Source organism: Mesoplodon bidens, assembly GCF_964165515.1.
Source record: "Mesoplodon bidens genome assembly, chromosome: 11".
Taxonomy (NCBI): Eukaryota; Metazoa; Chordata; class Mammalia; order Artiodactyla; family Ziphiidae; genus Mesoplodon; species Mesoplodon bidens.
In genome coordinates, this window is record NC_138167.1 from 2,661,347 (window position 1) to 2,684,557 (window position 23,211).

Below are 23,211 nucleotides of genomic sequence, written 5' to 3' on the forward strand. Positions count from 1 at the left end.
TCACTCAGCGTCTGAGAGGCAGAGAAGGACGCGAGCTAAGACCAATGTGTTTATTCCAATGGAGAAGCCACTGAGCCGAGGGCCTCCTTGGGCCTGGGTCTGCAATTGCAGAAGCAAAGGAGGCAGAGGGAGGGGGACAGGGCGAGGCCCGGGAGAGCAGGGCTCAAGGAGCACGGCCCGAGGGGCCCGTCACACCTGTGCCAGTGGCCCCTCTCCTCTCCTCTGGGTGCACAGGACTCAGCTGAGAGAGGCGTGGCCAGAGGTCACGGCAGGTCCTGGGTCTGCTCAGAGCTCATCTACTGCAGGCTCAGGGTTTTGATTCCGACCCGAGTGTCCTAGTCCCCTGGTCGGGTGAGTTATACCACTGTCTTCCTCTCCCCCTAGTCCAGCATATGAGAGACTCAAACCAGCCAGAAAGGCACCCGGGGGCCTGGCCCTTTGAGGTTTGGGCTCTTCACAGGGAAGGAAGCAAAGCCTCCTTGTGTCTTTGCTGGACTCAGGGCCGGGGGTGGGGTGGGGGTCGGGGGGTGGGTAGCCACTGATGCCAGAAAAAACCAGTTCAAGCTCAGGAGGCCAGAGATGAGGGGTGGGAAGAAGGTCTAATGAAGTGGATAGTTCTAGAAATAAGGAATATTGGTCAGGTTAAGTCTGGGTCCTGGCAACGCCACCATCCTGTCTGCCTTGGGGGGCAGTTCCCCACAGGGCTCTCCACACATGCCCAGTGGGTGAGGAAGCAGGTGGAGGGTAGGTATCTGGAGTAAATAGTAGAGGTTTGCCCAAGGTTTGTGCAGGGCATCAAATAATAACTGGCTTCAGACGTTTGCAGCCCCAGAAGAGGCAGCCGATGAAGGAACCCCCGGCCCTCGTGGGCCAGGCATTCCTCTACTGTTGTGGTGACCGTTTCTCTCCCGCTCAGCTGTGGGCAGATCAGAGAAGTGGACACAGCAGGGCCAGGGGCCCGGGCCGGGGAGGGGGGCGGGCTAGTTGTGAGGCGAGCCACGCGGAGTCAAGGCCTCGACGGTGTTTGGGGTGGACGGGGAAGGCAGCGGCCAGCAGCGGGCTGCAGCCTTGGACTCGGGCCACCCCCTGCTGTGCCAGGGGCCCAACCAGGACCCCGCTCTGCTGATGTCCTTTTCTGTGGTGCTGATTTAGCTCCGCTCTTCTTAGGACGGGGGGGATGAGAGAGGACGGGGACACCAGAACCCTGAGATCGCGGGCCCTCTCCAGGGAACACTCCTCCTGGTGGATGGGGCAGGTGCTGAGAAGCAGGGGAGTGTGGCCGACTGGGAAATGGGACAGTGGGGTCAGGGTGGTGACAAGAGGGACAGACCCAGCTGTCCCAGCTACCTGGCTCTAGTCATGCCCCACCGCCCCATGGCTCTTCCCTTCAGGCAAGGAGCTTCCCCCTGGGGACCACCTGGGGCAGCGGTCACTGGCCCGGCTCTTGGTGCAAAGGCAGGAAAGGCAGCTCAGGGAAGGGGGCCTTCAGCCGCAGCACGCGGTGCTCCAGGTCAATGCAGCACTGTGAGGTTGGGGGACAGTGAGCTCACCTGGGCAGGTGACCCCTCTCCCGGCCACGCTGCTTTGTTCCCCTCTGCCTTCTCACAGCACCCTGCTCTTTTCTCTTCCCTGTTTCCATTCACCTGGACCGCTATCACGGAGGGACCCAGTTCTCCATATTTTTCACAAATAAGGAATCTCTAAGGATCGAGGGTGAAATTCTACATCTCCAAGTCCTTCTCATCGGAGCCTGGCCCATGCTTCCACACCCATGCCCCCTACCTCTTTTTCCCAGCCCTCGGGGTCAGGCCCTGGGTGTGGGTGTCAGCACGAGCATCCTCCTTACCTTGAGAGAGAGCAGGGTCTGCAGGCCAAGGCAGAGTTCAGGACTCTCCACATCTGCGGGAACCATTTGAGAATGCTGCTGTCCTCTGGTCAGCACTCGCCCCTTCTCTGCTCCCCCCACCACCCCAGGCCAGAGAACCTTGGGGATAATCAGAGCATCTTTGGGGGTACCTTGCCTGTGCTGGCAGGAGCTGAGAGGCTCTGCCTCCGCCCCGCCCAGGAGGGAGAGCTGCAAGAGCAGAGACGCGGGGATGCTGACGGAGAGGGGACTTACCTACCACCTGGGCCGAGCACGCCACGGTTGCCTGGCCCAGCTGTAGCTCCAGCTGCTCCACCTGGGCTGGGGGCCCAGGCACCAGGTCCCCAGCTGGGGCTTTTAGGACCCTCTTCCCTAACCTGTGGTCGGGAAGCAAGGCTTATGGCCACCACAGCCCCCCACGCTGGTAGTCCGCTAGTGTCCCTCCCCGCCATGCGTTGGGTTCTCAGCCAACCCTGGACTCACGTGGGGTCTAAATCCTGTCTTCTCTGCCAGAGCCCCTGTCAACTCTTTTCAAAAAAGTAACAGCTTTACTGAGATACTGTTCATATACTGTGAAAGTAACCCTTTTTCTTTTATTGTCCGTGCCATCCGGCCTATGGGATCTCAGTTCCTGGACCAGGGATTGAACCCAGGACACAGCAGTGAACTCTCTGAATCCTAACCACTAGACCAGCAGGGAACTCCAAAAGTCACCCTTTTAAAGTAGACAACAGAGGGACTTCCCTGGTGGCACAGTGGTTAAGAATCCACCTGCCAATGCAGGGGACATGGGTTCGAGCCCTGGACTGGGAAGATCCCACATGGCACGGAGCAAGTAAGCCCGTGCACCGCAACTACTGAGCCTGCACTCTAGAGCCCGCAAGCCACAGCTACTGAGCCCACGTGCCACAACTACTGAAGCCCGCACACCTACAACCCGTGCTCCGCAACAAGAGAGGCCACCACACCGCAACGAAGAGTAGCCCCGCTCGGCGCAACTAGAGACAGCCCGCACGCAGCAACGAAGACCCAACGCAGCCAAAAATAAATAAATAAAAATAAAGTAGACAACAGAGTTCTGCAACCATCACTAATTTCAGAGTATTTTCATCACCCCAAAAAGAAGCCCCCTCCCTACCCATTCTTTTGGGCCCCCGTCTTACCCCAGGCGGCTGAGGCATCCAGCGGAGATCTGATTGTAGTGGGTGCCCGTGTCCACGGCCACCTGAAGAACCTGGTCCTGGCACTGAGAAAGGGGGGAGGGGAGGGGACTCCGTGAGTCCCCACGGGGTAGGGGGGAGAAAGGGTTGGGACTGGCTCTGTCACCTTTCCCAGCCCCTGATGGGTCCCTTGCAGAAATGAGTGAAGGGCTGGGAATTCCCTGGTGGTCCAGTGGTTAGGACTCCGCACGTTCACTGCCAAGGGCGTGGGTTCAATCCCTGGTCGGGGAACTGAGATCCCACAAGCCGCTGACTGCGGCCTCCGGCCCACAGAAAGTGAGTTAAGGGTGTTTTTTATGGGACTCATACAGTTGAGCAGAACTGGGTCAGATACGGAATCAAGAAAGGAAGTAAAGCCACAGGCGGGGAGAGCGTACTTTGGGGAGGATTCGACCCCGCAGTGTAGGTCTGTGCCTGTGCTTGTTGAGAGCAGTGCCAAGGGCCTCCTGTCAGAGGAATCGGGGGTGGGAATGAGGAGGGATGGGGGGACCGCAGTACCTGGTTAGGAAATGAGATGTGGGGAACAGATTCGCCACCGCAGGCAAAGGAAGACAAGGTCGCTTCCTTTTAGATAAAAACACACGTTTGGGTTTGCTCTTGGATACCGCAAAACACATTGTTTCCTCCTTCCACACTGTTTGCTGAGGTGTGCTGTGCGTGGGCACGTGGAAGGGGCAGCGGGGGAGTGGAGGGTCACCAGTGCAGGGGGAGAGCGTGAAGGCTGTGGGTTGTGAGTCTAGAGCCTTCGAAGTTGAGCCAGAGGAAAGGCTCTTCCATGGGGAAAGTCAGGGGAGCTTTCCCGGAGGCAGTGATGGCTGAGGCTGGAAGGATCGGAGAACGAGGACCTAGGATGACAGGCAGAGGAAGCACGGAGCAGAGACGGGCGGAAGGGAGGGAACGGCTCGGCGTTGGCTCCGGGGATGACAAGGCTGTGATCTGGAGCACGTGAGCTTTCGCGGGGGGGCTGCGTTATCCACACGTGCGCACCGTTTGTGTGTGGAGCACACTCATGTTTAAAGATGATACTTTGGGGCCTCCCTGGTGGCGCAGTGGTTGAGAGTCCGCCTGCCGATGCAGGGGATACGGGTTCGTGCCCCGGTCTGGGAGGATCCCATGTGCCGCGGAGCGGCTGGGCCCGTGAGCCATGGCCGCTGGGCCTGCGCGTCCGGAGCCTGTGCTCCGCGGCGGGAGAGGCCACAGCAGTGAGAGGCCCGCATACCGCAAAAAGAAAAAAAAAAAAAAAAAAAAAAAAAAAAAAAGATGATACTTTGCTCAAGGAAAGGGAGTTGTGTGTACCTCGGAAAGACGGGGTGGCGAGGGGCGGGAAGCAAAGGACGTGGAGGATCCCAGTCTGTGGCCCAGCCTGGGGAGAGGGCTCCCCCATCCCTCCTTCACCACTGGGGCAGAAGGGAGAGTGGGTGAGGGGAGCAGGCCCAGGAGGGGGGTCTCACCTTGCAGTTGACCAGAAGAGCTGGCCTTTCTGTCTTGCTGGTCCTCCTCCTGCTCTCCTGGCCGTGGATCGCGGCCTGCACCGAGGGATGCTCCCCCTGAGGCCGGCTCGGGTTCCCCTCCACCAGACGCCTCTGGACCACATTATGCGGTTGCTGCTTCCATCACAAAACATGCAGATGCTCAGTTCCCTCACTTTACAAATCCCAGGCCGTTCTCCTCAGCCCCGCCCTCCTCCTGAGTCTCCTGGGAGTAAGAAGGGGTGAGAGCTTCCCCAAGGATCCCAGCAGTCAGATCATTATAGCAGAGCTAGTCCCAGTATCAAATCATGCCATTTTCCAGGACCCCAATGTGTTGCTCAGTAATGGAGAGATGGGGAGGGGGGAAGGGTCTCTCCTCGGTTAGACAGACGGGACATTTCAGGCACTCGCATGATGCTGGGGGGAAATTCTGTCTCAAGTCTACAACACATATTCTTGGAGACATTTTTTCTTTTTTTCTTCCTCTGACCTCATCCTTCTGTGGGATGCAGATCCCAGAGTTGATGGTGTGATGAAAAGAAGTCAAAGTAACAAGAACAAACGAAAAAGAAAAAAAAGTCCAAATCTAAACTAGGAAGCTGGGGGAGTTCCCTGGTGGTCCCGTGGTTAAGACTCTGCGCTCTCACTTCCGGGGCCCGGGTTCCATCCCTGGTCAGTGATCTGAGATCCTGCAAGCTGCGAGGTGTGGCCACACAAACAAACAACCTAGGAAGCTGGGTGTCATCCTCCCTGCCCTTCACCTGAAGCCACCCCGCCACGTCCAGTTACTTCTAAATTCTGCCAGCTTCACCTCCTGTATTTACAGTTCACCTCTCTTTCTGTTGCTGCTTCGTCCACACCTCAGCACAGCTCTCCTGAGTCCCTGGGACGCCTCCCTAAGTCCGTAAGAACGTGTCTCAAATCCACCTGCTCAAAGCCTGGGAGTCTCTGAAACTCTTGCTACTCCAAGTGCCGTCCTCAGATTAGCAGCTTTACCATCACTAGAAAGCTCCTTAGAAGTGCAGAATTGTGACCTATTGAACTGGAACCTTGTTTTTTTGTGTTTTGTTTTTTGTGTTTTGTTTGCGGTACGCGGGCTGCTCACTGTTGTGGCCTCTCCCGTTGCGGAGCACAGGCTCCGGACGCGCAGGCTCAGCGGCCATGGCTCACGGGCCCAGCCGCTCCGCGGCGTGTGGAATCCTCCCGGACCGGGGCACGAACCCATGTCCCCTGCATCGGCAGGTGGACTCTCAACCACTGCGCCACCAGGGAAGCCCTGGAACCTTGTTTTAACAAGAAGCCCAGATGACCTCTGTGCACGGTAGAGTTTGAGAAGCGCAAAGCGACATGTCAAACTAAGCCTGTCACTCCCCTGCCTAAACTCCATCAGAGCCCTCCCCTCCCCACCGTGCTTACCTGGAGGTGACAGCCGAGGTGACCGGCCACTGCCTCATCTCCCCCCGCCCCCGCTGTGCTCATCGGGCCCCAGCGCCCCCTCTGGCCGCCTGGACCAGGCTGCCCGCCGCCCCCATGCCTCTGCTGCACACGCCTCCTTCTGAAACTCCTCTTCTCACCCTTCTCTAGGCCAGACTGGGCCACTGGCTCCGGAACTACTCTTTATTTGGAGAGAGGCTTTTGTTTTAAGTCTGGGGTTCCAAGTGCATGCTGTAGTTCACTCAGGGTCCACCTCCTCCAAGAAGCCCCGTCTGACCTCTTCCCACTCTTGCCTCCACACACCAGGCGGGGGCAGCGTCCTGTCCCGTGGCCCCCTTTGTCACGCGCCTCAAAGCTGTTATCTGCCCTTGAGGTCAGGTCTGTATCTAATTCCTCTTTGCGTCACAGGGCTCAGCTCAGCATACAGTAGGCACTGCATAAATGCTCACCGAAGAATGACTGTGTCCCTCCAGGCTCCACACATGCTTCCCCACCTGCCCTCTCTCCTGGGGAGCCTGGGATTGTTTTGCTACCCTTGGCTTAATGAGGCCCTTGAGGCTGCTCCAGCCAACAGGCTGCCAGCAGGAGACCCAGCTCTGGGAAAAGGGCAGCAGCGAGCTCTGGGAGCGGCTGGGAAGGTCAGCTCTGTGGTTTCCAGCTCTCCTCCCACCTGTCCCATGAGGGAGGCAGGCTCAGGCCCCCGAATGCTGTGTCTGCACTCCCAGAGCCACGCAAGGTAACTGCTCCATGTCAGTCCGGGAGGTCCTGAGGGCAGAAGGCTGGACCTGCCATGCTGGGGCGGCAGCGTCAATAGAGCCTGTTCACCAGGGGCAGATGGATGAGAGATGGGCCGCAAAGGGCAGAGGCTGTGATTTCCTAGCTACTTTGAGCGAAAGAACCTGCTTCCCTGCTCCGTCTGTTTCTCAGCTGTGCTGGCTGTTTGCAAGGAGGTTCTCTGAATTGAAATCTCAGTCTGGTCGCCTTTCCCCTTGCAGGGCTGCTGGGCCGGGCTCCTGGAGGGTGAACATTTGGCTGGGAGGAATGTGGAAAGGTAGGGCTCTTTCAGGAAATGCAGTGCGGGGCTGCATTTGGCTCCAGGTTTCCAGGGAGAAGGGGCTGCCAGAGTGGCCTGGAAATGGCCTCCTACACCTCAGGTGGCAGGAGTGCCTCCTCCCAGACTCCCTGCCCAGGAGATGAGACCGGACAGAGTACCCCCAACCCTTCTACAGAAGCCCTCCTGTCCTCTGTGAGCCGGAGGCCAGAGCCACCGCGTCTTCTCCAGACCTTGTGGATCTTACTTTCTCTCTCAGGCTAAGTGGAATAGTCAGAGCAGCTGGAGGGACAGCAGCCTTTGGACAGAGCCCCCAATTCTCCAGGCACCGTTCTAAGTCCTCTACAGGTATCAGCTCATGTAACTCTTACGTCCCTGGGAGGTGCATCCTGTTAATTTTATCCTCATAACACATGAAGAAACTAAGGCTCAGAGACATAAAGTGACTTGCCTGAGTTGCTAAGTGCCAGAGCCAGGATCTGAACCCAAGCATCCTGGCTCCGAGGAAGGCCACTCTCTCAGCCCCTCCCTCTGTCAGAGGGGAGTGAGTATATGCAGCTGTCCCCTGACTCACCCACCCCTCGGTGTCACTCCCTGACCCCATTCCCTCGGGAGGCCACGCTGCTGCAGGGGATGGAAGGAAAGGAGGCTGGAAGGGCCACTGCGCCTGCAGGGAGCAAGGGGGCCCTCAGGAGCCCGACGCCCAGGCAAAAGCCGTGGGAAACCCTGGTGTTCTGGCAAGGATGGGGCGGGGGACACCGAAGGTCCAGTCCCGGTGTGAGGGGACCTGTGGCTTAGGCAGAGGAGGGAATCGCGACCTTGAACCCACCGGGCCCAGCGGTAAACGACTGCTCCAGGGGCTCCAGGGCCCCACAAGCCTCTGCTCTAACCAGTGCTCCTCTCTTCCCCCCTAAGACAAGCCTGGGGCTCTTTGGGGAAGCTGAGCAATAGATAGGGTCCCCCAGAGCCACCAAGCCGTGGGAACACCCCAGTGAAGAGCCGGGAAAGGTCAAGGTGAACCCACAAGTCAGGGCTGCCTCTCCCCTCCCCGTGGGCAGGGAGGGGCAGCTGGAGGCTGGGGTCTGCACCCTCCCGCAGAGGAGAGAAGGGACCCCGGCCCCCCGGGGGTGGGGGGGGAGGGCAGCCTCACCCAGTCTTTGGAGGTGCCGAGCCTCTTGAGGCCGTCCAGGGGGAGCAGGTCGGCCGAGTCCTTGTGCAGGAACCGGGTGGCCTGTCTGTGCTGGCGCCGCCGGCTGCTGGCTTGGCCCTGCAGCTCTGCCTCCTGTCCCCTGTCCCCGGCATCTCCCTCCTCCCTCGGGGCGTCCGGCCGGACGCTCATGGCCCCCCGCGGGCGGGCCGGGGGCTCCTGAGCGGTCTTGCCCACTGTCCTCTCTGCTTCCTCCACCCGGCAGCTTTCTGCCTGCAGCTCTCCCAACCGGAGGGCCTCAGCGGAGGGAAGACAAGAGGAAGTAAATAAATAACGTGCAGGAGCGGCGACGTCAGACACCAATTTCCAGAGCGTGCAGTAGAGGGAGCGGGGCTCCGGCTGGAAAAACCCAGCCCTGGAGGAGAGGGGGCGCTGGCAGGGCTGCAGCTGGTTCGCAGCTCCTGGGTCCTGGCCGGAGTGGGCGGCGGCGGGGTGCGTATGAGTGTGTGTGTGTGGGGGGGGGGGCTGAGAGGGTGGGTGTATCTGTGCTGTAAACTGTCAAGGTGTCCGTGCCAGGTTGTTAGAGAGGGAGTGTGTGTCAGTGTGCGGAGGTGGCAGCCCGCGTGCTCGGGGCCTGTGTGGGATGCAGGGCGCGCGTCCCTGGGCGTGTGTCTCCTGGGCTGCCCCGCCGTGCCCTCCACCTGGGGCTCTCCGCAGCCCCGGGGCTGGGACGCAGGCCAGCACTAGGCTCAGAGCAGAGAGGCGCAGCATCACAGTGTCCCCGTTCCTCTCCTCCCCCTCGGCAGGAGCCTCCCCGCGTCCTGGGCCTCAACCTTTCAGCATCCTTTGGGTTTACGCTGGGTTCTGGCTTCCAGGGCTGGCAAGAGCAGCTCTGAATCTCCCTGCAGTTAGGGCCCCAGCTTCCTCCTCTCCTTTATGTAAGGCTCGTTGAGTCCTGGCTCTTTTTTAAAAAGTTATAATTCAAGCATGCAGAAAGTTATAAAGTTTTTTTTTCTCTTTTCATTAGAAAAGAGAAAAAAAAAAAACTGCTACAAATATAACTGAAGCTCCTTGTGGGCCCCTCCTCCCCAGCTAACATCCCCTCCTGAATCTGGTATTTCTCACATCTTTTTCTTTTTTTTTTTTTCTTTTTGGCCTCCCCGCTTGGCTTGTGGGATTTCAGTTCCCCAGCCAGGGATGGACCCCCCTCCCTCAGCAGTGAGAGTTCAGAGTCCTAACCACTGGAACGCCAGGGAATTCCCTCATGCCTCTCTTTATGCACATACATATGTGTGTATTCTATGCAGTGTGTCGTTTCGTTTCGCATGCCCCGTTGTAGAGATTCTTCTGCAGTTTGCTCTTTTTTGCTCAATAGTTTGTTAGTGAGATTCACCTGTGAGCTATGTCTAGCTCTAGGTAATTCACTTTAACGCCGTATAGTATTTCTCCAGTGAATACAACACATTTAGGAAATTTAGGTTATTTTCCATGCTTTGTTCTTACAGACAATGCTGCTGTGAACATTTTGGCACCCATCTCCTGGGGCACACGTGTAAGCATTCCTCTAGAGTGTATACCCAGGAGTGGGATTGCTGGGGCATCAGGTATGCACCTTCTTCCTTTCAACACAACTTGCCCTGCAAAGTGTTTGTACCAACGTGCACTCCACCAGCAGCGCCCAGGGGTCCTCAGCTCCATGTCCTCGCCAACACTTGGTATCAGATTTTTATAGCCCTGGCATATCTGCCATCAGATTTTTCTCTCCAGCCTTTTGTCTTCACCGTCATCAGCAAGCACTGGCCACGGTCCTGCTGACATGTGTTGGGCACTCACAGGGTGAGTCCTGACCTGGGCCCTGCTCCCCGGGGCGCGGTCTGATCCAGGAGGCTCGGAGTCACCTGCACATTCGGACAAGGCCAACATCCACTGGCGTCTTGCGGACCACATGCCTTCTTTTTTTTTTTTTTTTTGCGGTACGTAGGCCTCTCACCGTTGTGGCCTCTCCCGTTGCGGAGCACAGGCTCTGGACTGCAGGCTCAGCGGCCATGGCTCACGGGCCCAGCCACTCTGCCCCATGTGGGATCTTTCCGGACCGGGGCACGAACCCGTGTCCCCTGCATCGGCAGGCGGACTCTCAACCACTGTGCCACCAGGGAAGCCCCCACATGCCTTCTTGAGGCATTTTATAACCACTGCAATTGTATTACGATACCCATTTACAGAAGAGGAAACTAGCTAAGTGTTAGGGGTTCAGTTGTGTTCCCCCCAAATTCATATGTTAACGTCCCAACCACCAGGACCTCAGAATGTGACCTTATTTGGAGATAGGGTCTTTACAGAGATCATCAAGTCAAGATGAAGTCATCAGCGTAGCCCTACTCCAGCATGACTGTGTCCCTATTAAAAGGGGACATCTGGGCCCAGAGAGAGACGCACGCAGGAAGAGGAGCATGTGAGCATGAAGGCTGAGGATGGGGCCGTGCATCTCAAGACAAGGAAGGTCAGCGGTCACCAGCAAACCACCAGCAGCCGGGAGAGAGGCCTGGAACAGATCGTGCCCCACGGCCCTCAGAAGGAACCGTTCCTGCCCACACCCTGACCTTGGGCTTCCAGCTTCTGGAACCGTGAGGCAACACATCTGTCTTGTTTAAGCAGCCGAGGCTGTGGTGCTTCATTACAGCAGCCCCAGGAAGCGAGTACACCAAGACTTAGACAACTCGCCCCAGATGCAGGTATCGGGTGGCAGAGCTGGGAGTCAAAGCCTCTGGTTCTGTCTCCCGAGTCCTGCTCAGTCTCCGTTTTGCCGAAGCAAAAGCACGCTGTGGAAGGTGAACGTGGACTGAAAACCAAACACTAGTGTGGCTCCACTTACCGAGCTCAGCACCCCCGACCCTGGCGTCCTTTAGAGCCAGGGTCAGTGGAATATTCCAGCTCCCTCCCACCCCTGTGCCTTGACACCTATTACCCGCACATTTGCCTGGGACAGAGGTCGAAGAGGACCCACTGCCATGTACTGGGTTCCCTGGTCGTTTCAGTAGGATTGACCACGTGCGTGGACCGATCAGCCAGTGCCCCGCGTACCAGGATGCCGGGCAGGCCCCTTGCCGAAAGGCATCTCCTCCAACCTTATTCTCAGCCAGCCATTCCTTAGGTTTGAAAAGTCTTCAAGATCTTCAAGAGTCCTTTATTTTATTTATTTTTAATTTTTTTGCGGTACGCGGGCCTCTCACTGTTGTGGCCTCGCCCGTTGCAGAGCACAGGCTCCAGACGCGCAGACTCAGCGGCCATGGCTCACGGGCCCAGCCGCTCCGTGGCACGTGGGATCCTCCCGGACCGGGGCACAAACCCGCGTCCCCTGCATCGGCAGGCGGACTCCCAACCACTGCGCCACCAGGGAAGCCCCAAGAGTCCTTTATTAATGCACTCTCTGGAGGAGTGCCGCTGTCGGTGAACAAGAATGAGGCGACTCTTGGGCACTTAGCCACGTTGCCTCGGGCCGGGCTGACCACCTGGATGGGTGTCCCAGCACGGGGACTGCACCCAAGGGGAGAGCAGGTGCTCCTGTGGTGTGGAAGGGAGACCTGGGCGTTTGCGGTTCGGATGGGGTGAGCTTGGGGACAGCATCACCTCTTTTCCAGGGGGTTTGACGAGGCCTGGGAACCCGTCGTGCTCAGGAAATGCCATCCTCTGGAGTGCAGCTGCAGAAGAGGCCCAGCTGGTCCCTGTGGCTGTGACTCACACTAATATTGTCTCACTTGCTGTCTCATCATCCCACACACTCAGGGGTAAGGAGACTCTTGCTTTTCGTGTTCCTTGGCTTCTTCCTTTGTAAATCCGTGCTTTCCCCCACGTTGCAGGGAGTTCTTGCGAGGGGAATGTTCTGGCAATACAGAGCTCTGAGCTCTTCTTTCTCAGAATGCTGGGGCATGTTTTGTGGCCCATTTATATCCTCAGCTGGATTGTCTGCGTCTTTGCCAATAACTCACCTCTCTTCCTTCCCCTCATCATTTTCTAACCTAACCGTTGTATAGTTCAACAAACCGATTCGTTCACAAGGAATAACTACACTGAGCTCTAATCATGAGACGTAGGGAGAAAACTTCCCAGGACGGTATTCAGGAAGATTAAACCATCTGGATTCTTAGGAAGAGAAGGACTGGAGGTTTTCCTTTCCGAGACGCTTGGGAAATATCTGTAACTTTTCTCATTTATTTCATCTTGCAGTTCCCATCGATGTTGAAGCGAATGGATCCAAAGTCAGAAATTTTGTGAGAAGAAAATGGACGTGTGAGATATGGCTCCCTCACTGCTTTGGTTCTCCTCTGAATTATAGCAAGTTTTCCTTTCACTCAGTCAAAAAATATTTTTGGAGCCCCTACTGTGTGTGTCAGGCACTGAGCCAGGCCCTGGGGGTACAGTGGGGAGTCGGACGGAGCCCCTGCCCCCATGGAGTTCACATCCAAAAGAGGAAGGCAGACGCTAGACCATTTGTGATGCTGGGTAGTGCTGAGTGCTGGAGGACAGAGCAGGGGAGAGCGGTGGGGTGGGGGACACATGACATCGTGCAGGATGAGAACAAGGGGAGGGGGAGGGCCATGCTGGGACCTGGAGGGGATGCCGCGGAGGGGGGCAAGACGGGCTAGCCTGGGCCTGGGCTGACGTTCCCACACTGCACCCCGGACGGGGTAGGTCTCCATCCCCCCTGTCCGGCCCGGCTCCCCGCCACCCCGTGACCAGTCATTCACACCAGCAAGACGTAGAGAGAACAGAGCTACTCATCCACCCAGGACGGAACCCTTTTCCTTGCTCTCCCAGACAGCGTTAACTCACTGGGGTTAACAAGTCACCAAACCCTGCATCTGACAGACCCGAGGGGTCAGGGTTTCCTCTACTGAAAGGGAACCCAGAGCCCTGCCGAGTGGGTTCTCGGAACTGTCAGAGGGCGAAGGGTCTTTGTGTTTCCAGCAACGAGGAAGGCTGAGAGGGCTCCAGGAGATACCGCTTTCTCGGCCTTCACCCTCATAGGCCCTCAGGTCTTCTGGAGAACTTTCTGCCTTTAGGTAAAACCAGACTACATCTCAGATCTGCCATGGGGTGTCCGTCATTAGTGATTCTAGGCTTGTGCTGACTGATGCCACGGGTACTGGCCACACATGGTTATTGAGCAGTGGAAATGTGGCCGGTCTGAACTGAGATATCCTATAGGTGTAAAATACATCCTGGATTTTGAAAACAATACCAAAAGCAATGTGAAATATCTCATTAATTATTTTTATGTTGATTACATTATTTATATTGATAATATTTTGGATCTGTTGGGTTCAGTAAAACGTGCTTTTTGTTCTGTTTGGTTTTTCGCTTGTTTTGGTTTTGTTTTTGTTTTGGCCATGCCGTGTGGCAGTGACACGCAGGATCTTAGCTCCCTGACCAGGGATCGAACCCGTGCCCCCCGCATTGGTGGCGCAGAGTCTTTCTTAACCACTGGACCACCAGGGCAGTCCCTTTTTCTTTTTTTGGGGAAAATGTGTTATAAAAATTAACATCACCTGTTTAATTTTACTTTTTTTTTTTTTAGATGTTGGGGTAGGAGTTTATTAATTAATTAATTTATTTTGGCTGTGTTGGGTCTTCGTTTCTGTGCGAGGGCTTCCCCTAGTTGTGCAAGCGGGGGCCACTCTTCATCGCAGTGCGCGGGCCTCTCACTATCGCGGCCTCTCTTGTTGCGGAGCACAGGCTCCAGACGCGCAGGCTCAGTAGTTGTGGCTCACGGGCCTAGTTGCTCCGCGGCATGTGGGATCTTCCCGGACTGGGGCACGAACCCGTGTCCCCTGCATTGGCAGGCAGAGTCTCAACCACTGCGCCACCAGGGAAGCCCTAATTTTACTTTTTTAATATGGCAACTAAAAAATTTAAAGTTGCACGTATGGCTCCATTATATTTCTCTTGGACAGCACTGGTCTAAATAGATTCACAGCTTGTCCCCTGGAACCTGGCATAGTCTATTCCAGCATCCCTCCGCCTTATCAGGAAGTTCTTTCTGTCTCATCTAAATCCCTGTCGCTGTATTCGAAATCCCTGCCCTCTTGTCCAAACCTCAGTACAGATGGAGATGAACTGGTTCCCACCTTCCTTGTAATAACCTCCATGCCTTTAAATATCTTTCACATTTTCTTTTTAAGAAGAAAGTGAAATAGTGCCATTTCTTGTCCCTGATATTAGAGACGGAGAGAAGAGTTCATCTGATGTAGTGAAATCATGCAGCCCTGCCGCATAAGGAAATTCCCAGGATATTCCCCATAGAATGGGTTATTCAGAGCTAGACAAACAGCACCCTTGATCCCACGGAGGGTAAGGCCAGCCAGCTCTATTTCAGGCTTTCTCCTCTGGCCTTGTCAGATCTGCTCAAGACAGGAATGAAGCTGTTTTCCAAAATTCTCCAGCAAGGGTCCCAGAAGGCCAGGGCCAGTTTTGAAATGTTTCACCCTACCTCCACCCCAAAGAGGTAGATCTTCCAAAGACTGCCAGGCTAGGAGCACTTTTTATATTTGAGGCTAGGATGCTTTTCTCCTATTTCATGGGTGGCAAAACCAAGGCACAGGGAGTTCTCTGGTGGCTTAGTGGTTAGGATTCCGGGCTTTCACTGCCGTAACCTGGGTTCAATCCCTGGTCAGGGAAAGGAGATCCCGTAAGCCGCGTGGCGTGACCAAAAAACAAAACAAAACAAAACACCAAGACACAGAAAGGTGGAGGAGCATTTGTCTCTATTGATGAAAGCAGACCAAGCACGGGATGTTAAATTCGGACAAGCTTGGTCACGTTTCCCAGCTCACTTACTAGCTGGGTGACTTTGGGTGGAGCGCTTAATAGTTTGGAATCCACTTTCTCATCTGTAAAACTGAAATAACGTGTCTTCTGCAGAATCTCTGTGAAGTATGAACGAGAAGCCCAACAGCAAACTGGTTAAGAGCTCTGGGGGCCTTAGTTGACTGTCTCTAAAAGGGAGAGCACTTGGGGCCTCATCGCGTTGGGAGGATTAGGGGTGCGAGGTATGCGGCAAGCGGGCTCCAGCCCTGCTTCCCTCTCAGATCTTCTTGAGAAAGCTGCGGTGAGAGAGCAGGTCCTGAAGGCGGGCCCAGGCTGCAGGGGTCCCCCCAGCCCCCCGCAGAGGCTTCCGAGGACTCCATATCTGAGCAGATGGGGGAGGGTGGGGTAGGGGTGATGCCCATGGCTGTGGGCAGGCTGGGCTGAGGATTGCCTTGAAGAGCCCCCAGGCCCAGGAGGACCTATGGAGGCTGTTGTCCCCAGAGCTCCGTGGCCTGGTGGAGTTCAGGAATTCCAGGAATCCTGCTTCTGCATCTCTGGCTGGTGATGGACAAGGGAGCCCCTGGTAGGACTGCCAGCAGGAAAGAGGCTGCCACCCAGAGAGCAGGGCCTGAGGGTGGAGGCGGGGGTGGAAGTCCCTCGTGAGGCCGGCAGCGGAGGGGAGGGGGTCTGGGGTCTGGGTCTGCAAGGCGGCGTCTGTGGAAGCGCAGCTCACCCCTCTACCCTCCCTCCCAGCTCCGGGCTGGAGAGTGGGAGGCTTTCTCCTCCGTCTCACTCCCCAGAACTTCCTATTAACCCTCTAAGTGTGCCCTGGGCTTCTCTTGCTGGAGGTGACAAAACCCAGGCATGATGGGCAAGTAGTCTCAGAAGCAGGATGACAACACAGGCCCCGGAGCCCTGGCTGTACCAGGAGGGCAAGGACAACCTGGCTTTGTGGCCCGGAGCAAATCGCCTCGGCCTTGGGCCTCGGTTTACCATCCAAACGCTTGTTTCCCAGAGGCCTGCCCCGCTCTGACATGCCAGGATCTGAGGCAAGGGACCTCCTCCTTTCCACCGTCACTGTCACTGCTGATCTAGAGCGGGAGAACGGCCCGTTCCCCGAGCCCCACCCTCCCCTGGAGCGCTCAGGAAACTCTCCTTCCTCCCTTGGCTGTGGGCCTCCCCACCCATCTCCCCACCACAGGGAGAGGCGGCCAGGAGAAGGACCATGGTGGAATTGTAGATTTGGAACTAGGAGGAATTTTGGAAACTCTCTATACCTACCCTATTTATATAATTATTATTATTTTTTTTTGCGGTACGTGGGCCTCTCACTGTTGTGGCCTCTCCCGTTGCGGAGCACAGGCTCCGGACGCGCAGGCTCAGCGGCCGTGGCTCACGGGCCCAGCCACTCCGCGGCATGTGGGATCTTCCCGGACCAGGGCACGAACCCGTGTCCCCTGCATCGGCAAGGCGGACTCTCAACCACTGCGCCACCAGGGAAGCCCTATATAATTATTTTTAATCGAGATGAAATTCACATAACATTTACCATCTTTTTACATTTTTAAAATATTTATTTATTTATGTTTGGCTGCGTTGGGTCTTAGTTGTGGCAATGTGGGGTCCTTTGTTGCAGTGCGTTGGCTTCTCTCTAGTTGTGGCCCACGGGCTTAGTTGCCCTGTGGCACATGGGATCTTAGTTGCCCGACCAGGGATTGAACCCGTGTCCTCTGCATTGGAAGCATGGCGTCTTAACCACTGGACAGCCAGGGAAGTCCAGCATTTACCATGTTAAATTATACAATCCAGTGGTATCTTGTTCACTCATGATGTTGTGCAGGCAGCACTTCTATCTAGTTCCAAAATATTTTCATCCCCCCCCAAGAGAAAACCCTGTACCCATGAAGCACTCAGCCCCCATCCCCCTCCCCAGCACCTGGCCACCACCGATTCACCTTCTGTCTCTAGGGATTCGCCTCCTCTGGACCTTTCTTAGAAATGCAATCGTACGATATGTACCCTTTTGTGTCTGGCGTCTTCCACTCATGTTTTCGAGGTTCATACACATTTTTGCGTGTGTTAGTGCTTCACTCCTCCATAAGGCTGAATCGTGTCCAACCCACTGATTACTTTTATTCTACAGGTAATGATTGACAGCTGCAGGTATGGAGGGCCGACGCTGTGCCAGGCACTTTGCAGGTGCGTCACTTGTTTCTTTTATTTATTCCATTTATTTTTGCCCTAGTGGCTCCCGCTGTGCAGAGGAGGAAGCTGAGAGCTTGAGGGGAAAAAGGACCCTTCCAAAGGGCACACAGCTGTTTAGTGGTTACGCCAGGGCTGGAACCCCGGTGGTGTTTGATTCCCAGGTGCTGACAGCTTGAGGAAAGTGGGCAAAGAGGGCAGTGGGCAGAGGCCGAGAGAAGCCCAGATGGGGAAGGTCACCGACATGGCGTGTGACAGGGGCCAGGGGAGGTGAGGTGGGCCCCACCTGCAGCTTCTCCCTCTCTGGCCACTCCCCGCTGCCCCTCCCCCTCCACTCTCCGCCCCAGCCGGCCAGCACCCTGCGGACCCATGCGCTTTACCTGCCTCCACTTGAGGCCACGTGTCTCTGCCGCTACCCCCCACTGCAAAAGCTGAGGCACGAGGGGTCCGCAGCAGCACGGGCCCAGGCCCAAGATGATGCTCTGGGGTGACTGCTCCCACCGTTACCTTGAGTCTCCACTTTGCTCCTGTCCCTCCTCCGAGGCCTGGTCAGCCTTCCTCAGACCTGACTCTCCATCCTCCAGCACAGCCTTGGCCTGACCTCTGCTCCCCCAAACCCTGTGTGCGACCTGCAGCCCAGCAGACTTGCTTCTGAGCTTTGTCCAGACGTCAAATTGTCCAGGGAGAAGGTTCCTGTATCCTGACCAATCCCAGTCTTATTCCAAATGGGTTATGAGAGCCACATGTCTTGCAGCACCTCTCCCCCTCCACACCTACACATGCGCACACACACGCACACACACACACACACACACACCTTCTCCCTCCCCACTCCTCGGCAGTCTGCAGGAACTGGATCTCCCTCTGCTCTCCCCACCACACCCCAGTGCTCCTACCTGCCGCGAGGGGTCCTCCAAGGAAGACAGAACAAATTAGAATTTCAGTAGAGTCTTCAGGAGCCTGGGGTACAGATGAAGTTGGGAGGATGGTGCGGAGGCTCGGTTCTGCAGAAGCCGCACCCTTCAGCCACGCAGGCCTTCTTGCTGAAGGTACGTTGGTTGAGAACACAAGGGCTTGGGGGTCTGTATGCCCACTGCGGTCTCCACCCATCTGGAGGCTCTTCTAGATGTGTCCAGGTCTTCTCCTTCTCGCTAAGGTTTTGCCAGGATGGGCCCTGGAGAGATAATGGAGGGGCAAGACCACCCGCTCCACTAGCAGGGTCTGGTAACCCCTCACCAGGTCCTGACTCAGAGGCGCCCTGGGCAGCAAAGCCAACTTGACCGCCTTCTCCCGGTAATGAGGCAGCGGGTTTGGGCAGGGCCAGCTTCTGGCAAAATCACTGGGAAGTGGGTTGGGCATGAGCTGGGAGGCCTCCAGGCTCACACATTCCACCAGCTGAGATGTGCCGGTACCTGTGTGTGGGGGGGAAGGGGTGTGGAGAGGACAGGGGTCAAAGGAGAGACCTGGGCGCGGTGGAGGGGGCGGAAGGGGAGGAGACGCTGCGTCCGCCAGCTGTCAGCCATCAGGCTGCGGAGGCCCCTTCCAGCTCTCTCCCCACCTGGATACTGACCTAGGCTCAATGGCCTGCACCCTGTGTGTGCGTTTTGGCGTTAGGCTGGGGAAATCATGTTATCTGGTTGGTCAATCTTCCGTCCTTCGGACATGTAGTCTGTAAGGGGATCATCCAGATTCTAGCTGTCCTCCAAGCCCCAGCTTCTCCATAAACGCAGTCCAGGAGCCCTTCCCGCTCTGACCTGCTGCCCTGCGACGCTGGTCTCACGGCTCGCTCTTCTGCAGACCTGCGGTATTTGGTTCGACACTGGGAAGTCCACTGTTTGTACAGCAGAGTTGAATATTGGCAAATCGTTCAACGTGCTTTGCCCTGGCTCAGCAGGTATCTTCCCATTTGCTGACTTTGGTGTACATCAGAGGTTTGCAGGCTTGGCTGCATGTTAGAATCACCCTGGGGAGCTTTTTAGAAACACCGGTGCCTGGGCTCTCCCCCAGGCCAAGCAAGTTAGACTCTCCCGGGTGGGGCTCAAACCTCAACATTTTTCTAAAGTGGGCCCGGTGATTCTAACGTACTGTCAGACTGGAGGGAGGTGGGGTTTGCATGTAAATGTCCTACTTCCCCGAGAAGATCATGAGCGTCTTGAAGCCTTGTCTGGTCCTCTTGCTAGAATATGCTTTCTCACTTTCCTAGACGGGGTTCATTTGAAGCCCCGCCAGAGGTGCTCCGCAGGGGCCGTAAGACTGGGTGGGCCTCCCCTCTCACTCTCTCTTGCTGCCACCTGGTGGACTTCACGTGTCCTTCAAGGTCCAGCTCCAATGCCACCTCCTCCTTTATTCCTGCTCCAGGGGCAGGCTACAGCAGCAAGCCAGCGAAACCAGGACCCTTCTCGCACAGAGATGATTTACTGAGCCCCTTCTCCCTGCCAGACACCATACCCCGAAAGGTACTAGGTACATCTCCAATACGCACCTGGGGAAAGTGAAGCTCAAGGAATTTAAGAATGTTGAAGTTGTGTTGCAAGTTTGTGATGGTAGATTCCAGCCTAGTTCTGTTCCACTCCCAGGGCCTGGCTGCTTCTGCCACCATACACACATGTTTCCTGTGCACCGAGCACTGTGCTGAGCTTTCTGTGGATGATACTGTATTTATCTCCTGCTACCTTTATAGAGCATTATGTTGGCTGTGAACTTGTCTGATTCCTGGGTCAGACAGGAGGGGAGGTGGAGCGTGGTGGTTAAGAATGAAGCCCTGGATCCCTGGTGGCGCAGTGGTTGGGAGTCTGCGTGCCGATGCAGGGGATGCGGGTTCGTGCCCCGGTCCGGGAAGATCCCACATGCTGCGGAGCGACTGGGCCCGTGAGCCATGGCCGCTGAGCCTGCACGTCCGGAGCCTGTGCTCTGCAACAGGAGAGGCCCCAACAGTGAGAGGCCTGCCTACCACAAAAAAAAAAAAAAAAGAATGAAGCCCTGGAGCTGTGCTCCCTGGGTTCAAATCCCAGCTCTGCCCTTACTGGCTGTGCAAACTTGGGCAAGATACTTGACCTCTCTGTGTTTCAGATGCCCCATCTGTAAAAGGGGGTTGACAATAGTAGTTTCTATTCAGAGAGTAGTGGGAGGATTAAGTAATATAGTAAAGTGATTAGAACCATTTGGCTGTGAGGTGTTTGAGCAGCGATCTGAGTCTTCCCCACGTCCGTGTGTCCAGAGTTAGTACGGAGTAGCCGTCAGTGGTCAGCGTTGCAAGACAGCAGAGAGAAGTCGAGGTCCTAGTAATCGTCTCTCAAAATCACCAGCTGTTGGCTTTTTCTTTTAAAGATTAAACACCTCCGCAGCCTCCCACTCCAGTCCCTTGGGGCTTCTGTCAATGAGATTGGAGTTTGAGACACGCTTTGTATTCCTCTCCCTCTTTCCTGCCAGAGCCTAGAGGGCAGCGGAGTGGAGACGCCCCCGTGCATGCCCGCGATGGGCAGGGAGGGAGAGTCCCTCCACACTCCTGCCTCTGCTCACACCAGCCACCCCTCCTCTCGACGCTTCCGAAGGCTTCCTCCCCTCCCAGCCTCTACCCCTCTAGCCCGCCTCACGAAGCCTTCCTGGGGCGGTGCTCCAGACGACACCCACCCCTCCCTCTTCTGAATTTCTGTAATAACGTCTTTGTTTGGTACAGTGATTTTATGTATCCATTCACCCACTTTATCTTCATGCAGTGAGGTGGGCACGGCATTTACCACTCACCCCCTCCCCGCCCATCTTTCAGCAACCGTGGAACTGAGTCTGGAAGAACTAAACAATTTGCCAAAGTGACACAGTCTGGAGTTTAATCCAAGCTTCTGCCTCGGGCTCTCGGCTCTTTCTATTAATAATTGACGTCCTCACAACACCCGTTGTCTGTCTCACGCTTTGGGCACTTGGCACACGTGGGCTGGTGTTGAGAGCTGTCTTTCCATGCACGTGTGTCGGTACCTGCCTTTCAGAAGCTCCTTGAGGGCAGGGACTGAATGACATTTCTCTGTATCCCTGGGGCCTGGCAGGCATCAAGTATCAATACACAGCTGTCTCCCCTACATTTTCGTTAAGTAATCAAGCCCCTCCCCTGGCTGTCATTCCCTGGCCTCCACCCGGTCCCTCCAGCTACGTTTGGACAGAGTTGAGTTTTCAGGTGACCAGAGGAGGGACGGTAAGACGTCAGAAAGAGGAATCGGAAAGAGGGAGGGGTCCCCTGGGCACGGGTGGGGTGGGTGGGCTCCCCGAGGAGGGAGCTCCTCTTCTTGAAGTTCTTTGGGGGCAGGACGTTGCCGGTGGCATCGAGCAGGGGTGCCCTGACTTCACTCCTCAGCTTGAGCTTCCCCACCTCTCTCAGTTCCTTCACTGTCCTGAGAATCACCTGGTGCCTCCTCTGTGTGTCCAGAAAGAGAGGAGTACAGGAGATTAAGGTCAGAAAGCTGTTTTGACCCATCCAGGATGGAGGGGGCACCGGGGGCTCTGCCAGGGGTGGCGGTGGGCCCTGGAATCCGTCAACCAGCGCCAGACGTTGCTGTCATAGGGCCCGTCAGGCCTGGCGGAGAAGGTGGCTGGCAGACGTCCCACATGCAGCCACGTGTGGAAGCCCCAGGTGTGCTGGGCCGCATCCTTCCGAGGGCAGGCCAGTCAATGACGCACCTTGGCCTTCATTTCCGTGCAGGGTGGCAGCTTCAGGGCCAGCTGGTGGTAGGTTTGCCGGGTGAAGCCAGGCAGCTCCGAGGACTCCCTGGGGAGGACGAACTCGCGTTGAGCCCACGTGCGGGGCGTCAGGAGGGTCTCGTGGGCGTGGACCGTCTAGGGAGAGACAAGGGAGCCTGGGTGCACTCTGCCTCTCCTCGGTTGGAGAGGACAAGCTGCCAGCGGCCTCCAGACCCAGATTCTCATCGGGACCGGGTGGCCGGGGGCGGGGGGGGGGACGGGACGTTTTCTCGGTTCTTGCCCAGAGCACGTGGCCGCTTGGTATGGTTTGCACGCATCCCCATAGATTGTTCTCTGTCCATCTATTGGGTTTTGTTTTCCCAGGCTCTTTCCTCAACTGACATTTTCCCCCTCCTCTCTCTGCCTTCACCCATCCTCTCCATCCTGGGGCCCCCGTTCCTGCCTGGGCTCTGGGGTTCCTCTCCAGGCACACTGGGCCTGAGGTAGTGTGAGGGAAAAGGCCCCTTCCAAGCGGAGTGTAGAAGGGAAACCATCCTCCAGGGAATATGGGGCCAGTGCTTTCCTGCCCCGGCCCCTCCCGTCCCGCGCTTCTCTGTCGTTGGTGCATCCCCCTCAGGTCTCATTAAGACACAAGCATGTGTAGGAAGCATCCAGATGTGGTTTCCTTTCCTTTCTGGTGCCCCTCCACCCCCCGTGAAATAAACGGTGGCAGATATATACTTGACACTTTGCGAAATACTGATCCTCGTCTCATTTAACCCTCACACCTTGCGAGGAAGTGCTCTTGTTGCATCTCAAAGATGCAAGAAGCAAGGCATGTGAGGGTGACTAACTTGCCCACGGCACAGAGTGAGGGCAGCAGAGCTGGCACTGAGTCTGTGCCACTCAGGACACGAGGCTCCTCCAAATGCCTCTGCTTCCCACCTGCCCCTAGGACTTTTCTGATCCCCCAAACTCACCTGTTCCTTGGGCCCAGTCCCCTAAGTCATGTCTACACGCACACCCCAGGGGTGGGTCTGGATGTCATAACCAGACATTTCCTCTCCTCTGCCCTGAGCTCCGTGTGCACAGGGTCATAGGACAAGGGTTCACGGGCCTGGAGCTCTGCTGCCCGGGAGAAAGCATGGCCCACCCCAGGGAGGGCAGGGGGCAGGCAGGGGGTGGGGCTGGGGACAGCCCCTCACCCAGTGTGGTACAGAAAGTTAGCTGCAGAGATGCGGCCCCGCCCACTACCTTCAGGAAAGGTTCTCTGATGCGGGATGGGTCACTCTGCCCTCTGGGTGATCTCTGCAGGTTGCTGGCCATTTTTCTGGGCTTCCCTGCAGGAGGGG

General features: G+C 56.5%; 2 protein-coding genes across 3 annotated transcripts; both read right to left on the bottom strand.

Moving 5' to 3' along the window:
• Window positions 1–36: 36 nt before the first annotated feature.
• NRIP2 (nuclear receptor interacting protein 2) lies at window positions 37–8,453 on the bottom strand. Of its 2 annotated transcripts, XM_081249795.1 has the most exons (7): window positions 8,189–8,453; window positions 4,536–4,688; window positions 3,028–3,110; window positions 2,120–2,241; window positions 1,847–1,899; window positions 1,418–1,522; window positions 37–1,283 (listed from the first exon to the last, which is right to left on the bottom strand). In XM_081249795.1, the coding sequence occupies exons 1-6, from the start codon at window positions 8,375–8,377 to the stop codon at window positions 1,430–1,432; spliced, it is 693 nt and encodes a 230-aa protein (XP_081105921.1). In that variant the 5' UTR covers window positions 8,378–8,453; the 3' UTR covers window positions 37–1,283; window positions 1,418–1,429. The 2 variants fall into 2 exon arrangements, with proteins under 2 accessions (XP_081105921.1, XP_081105920.1); XM_081249794.1 differs by having other exon boundaries at window positions 37–1,522.
• A 9,860-nt stretch (window positions 8,454–18,313) lies between these two features.
• TEX52 (testis expressed 52) lies at window positions 18,314–23,197 on the bottom strand (the record flags this gene model as incomplete). The annotated part of the gene is given in 6 exon segments (XM_081249109.1): window positions 18,314–18,556; window positions 18,558–18,603; window positions 21,466–21,688; window positions 21,691–21,847; window positions 21,851–22,015; window positions 23,114–23,197. Coding segments are annotated over 6 exon segments (906 nt in total). The 5' UTR covers window positions 23,186–23,197.
• Between the last annotated feature and the right edge of the window lie 14 nt (window positions 23,198–23,211).

Excerpts from the sequence above, each read along its gene's own strand:
- NRIP2 (XM_081249795.1), bottom strand. The coding sequence starts at position 8,377 with ATGAGCGTCCGGCCGGACGCCCCGAGGGAGGAGGGAGATGCCGGGGAC. Across the intron at positions 4,689-8,188 it reads TCGGCACCTCCAAAGACTGG|CAACCGCATAATGTGGTCCA; the intron begins GTGAGGCTGCCC and ends TGATGGAAGCAG. Across the intron at positions 1,900-2,119 it reads GTGCTCGGCCCAGGTGGTAG|ATGTGGAGAGTCCTGAACTC; the intron begins GTAAGTCCCCTC and ends TGGTTCCCGCAG.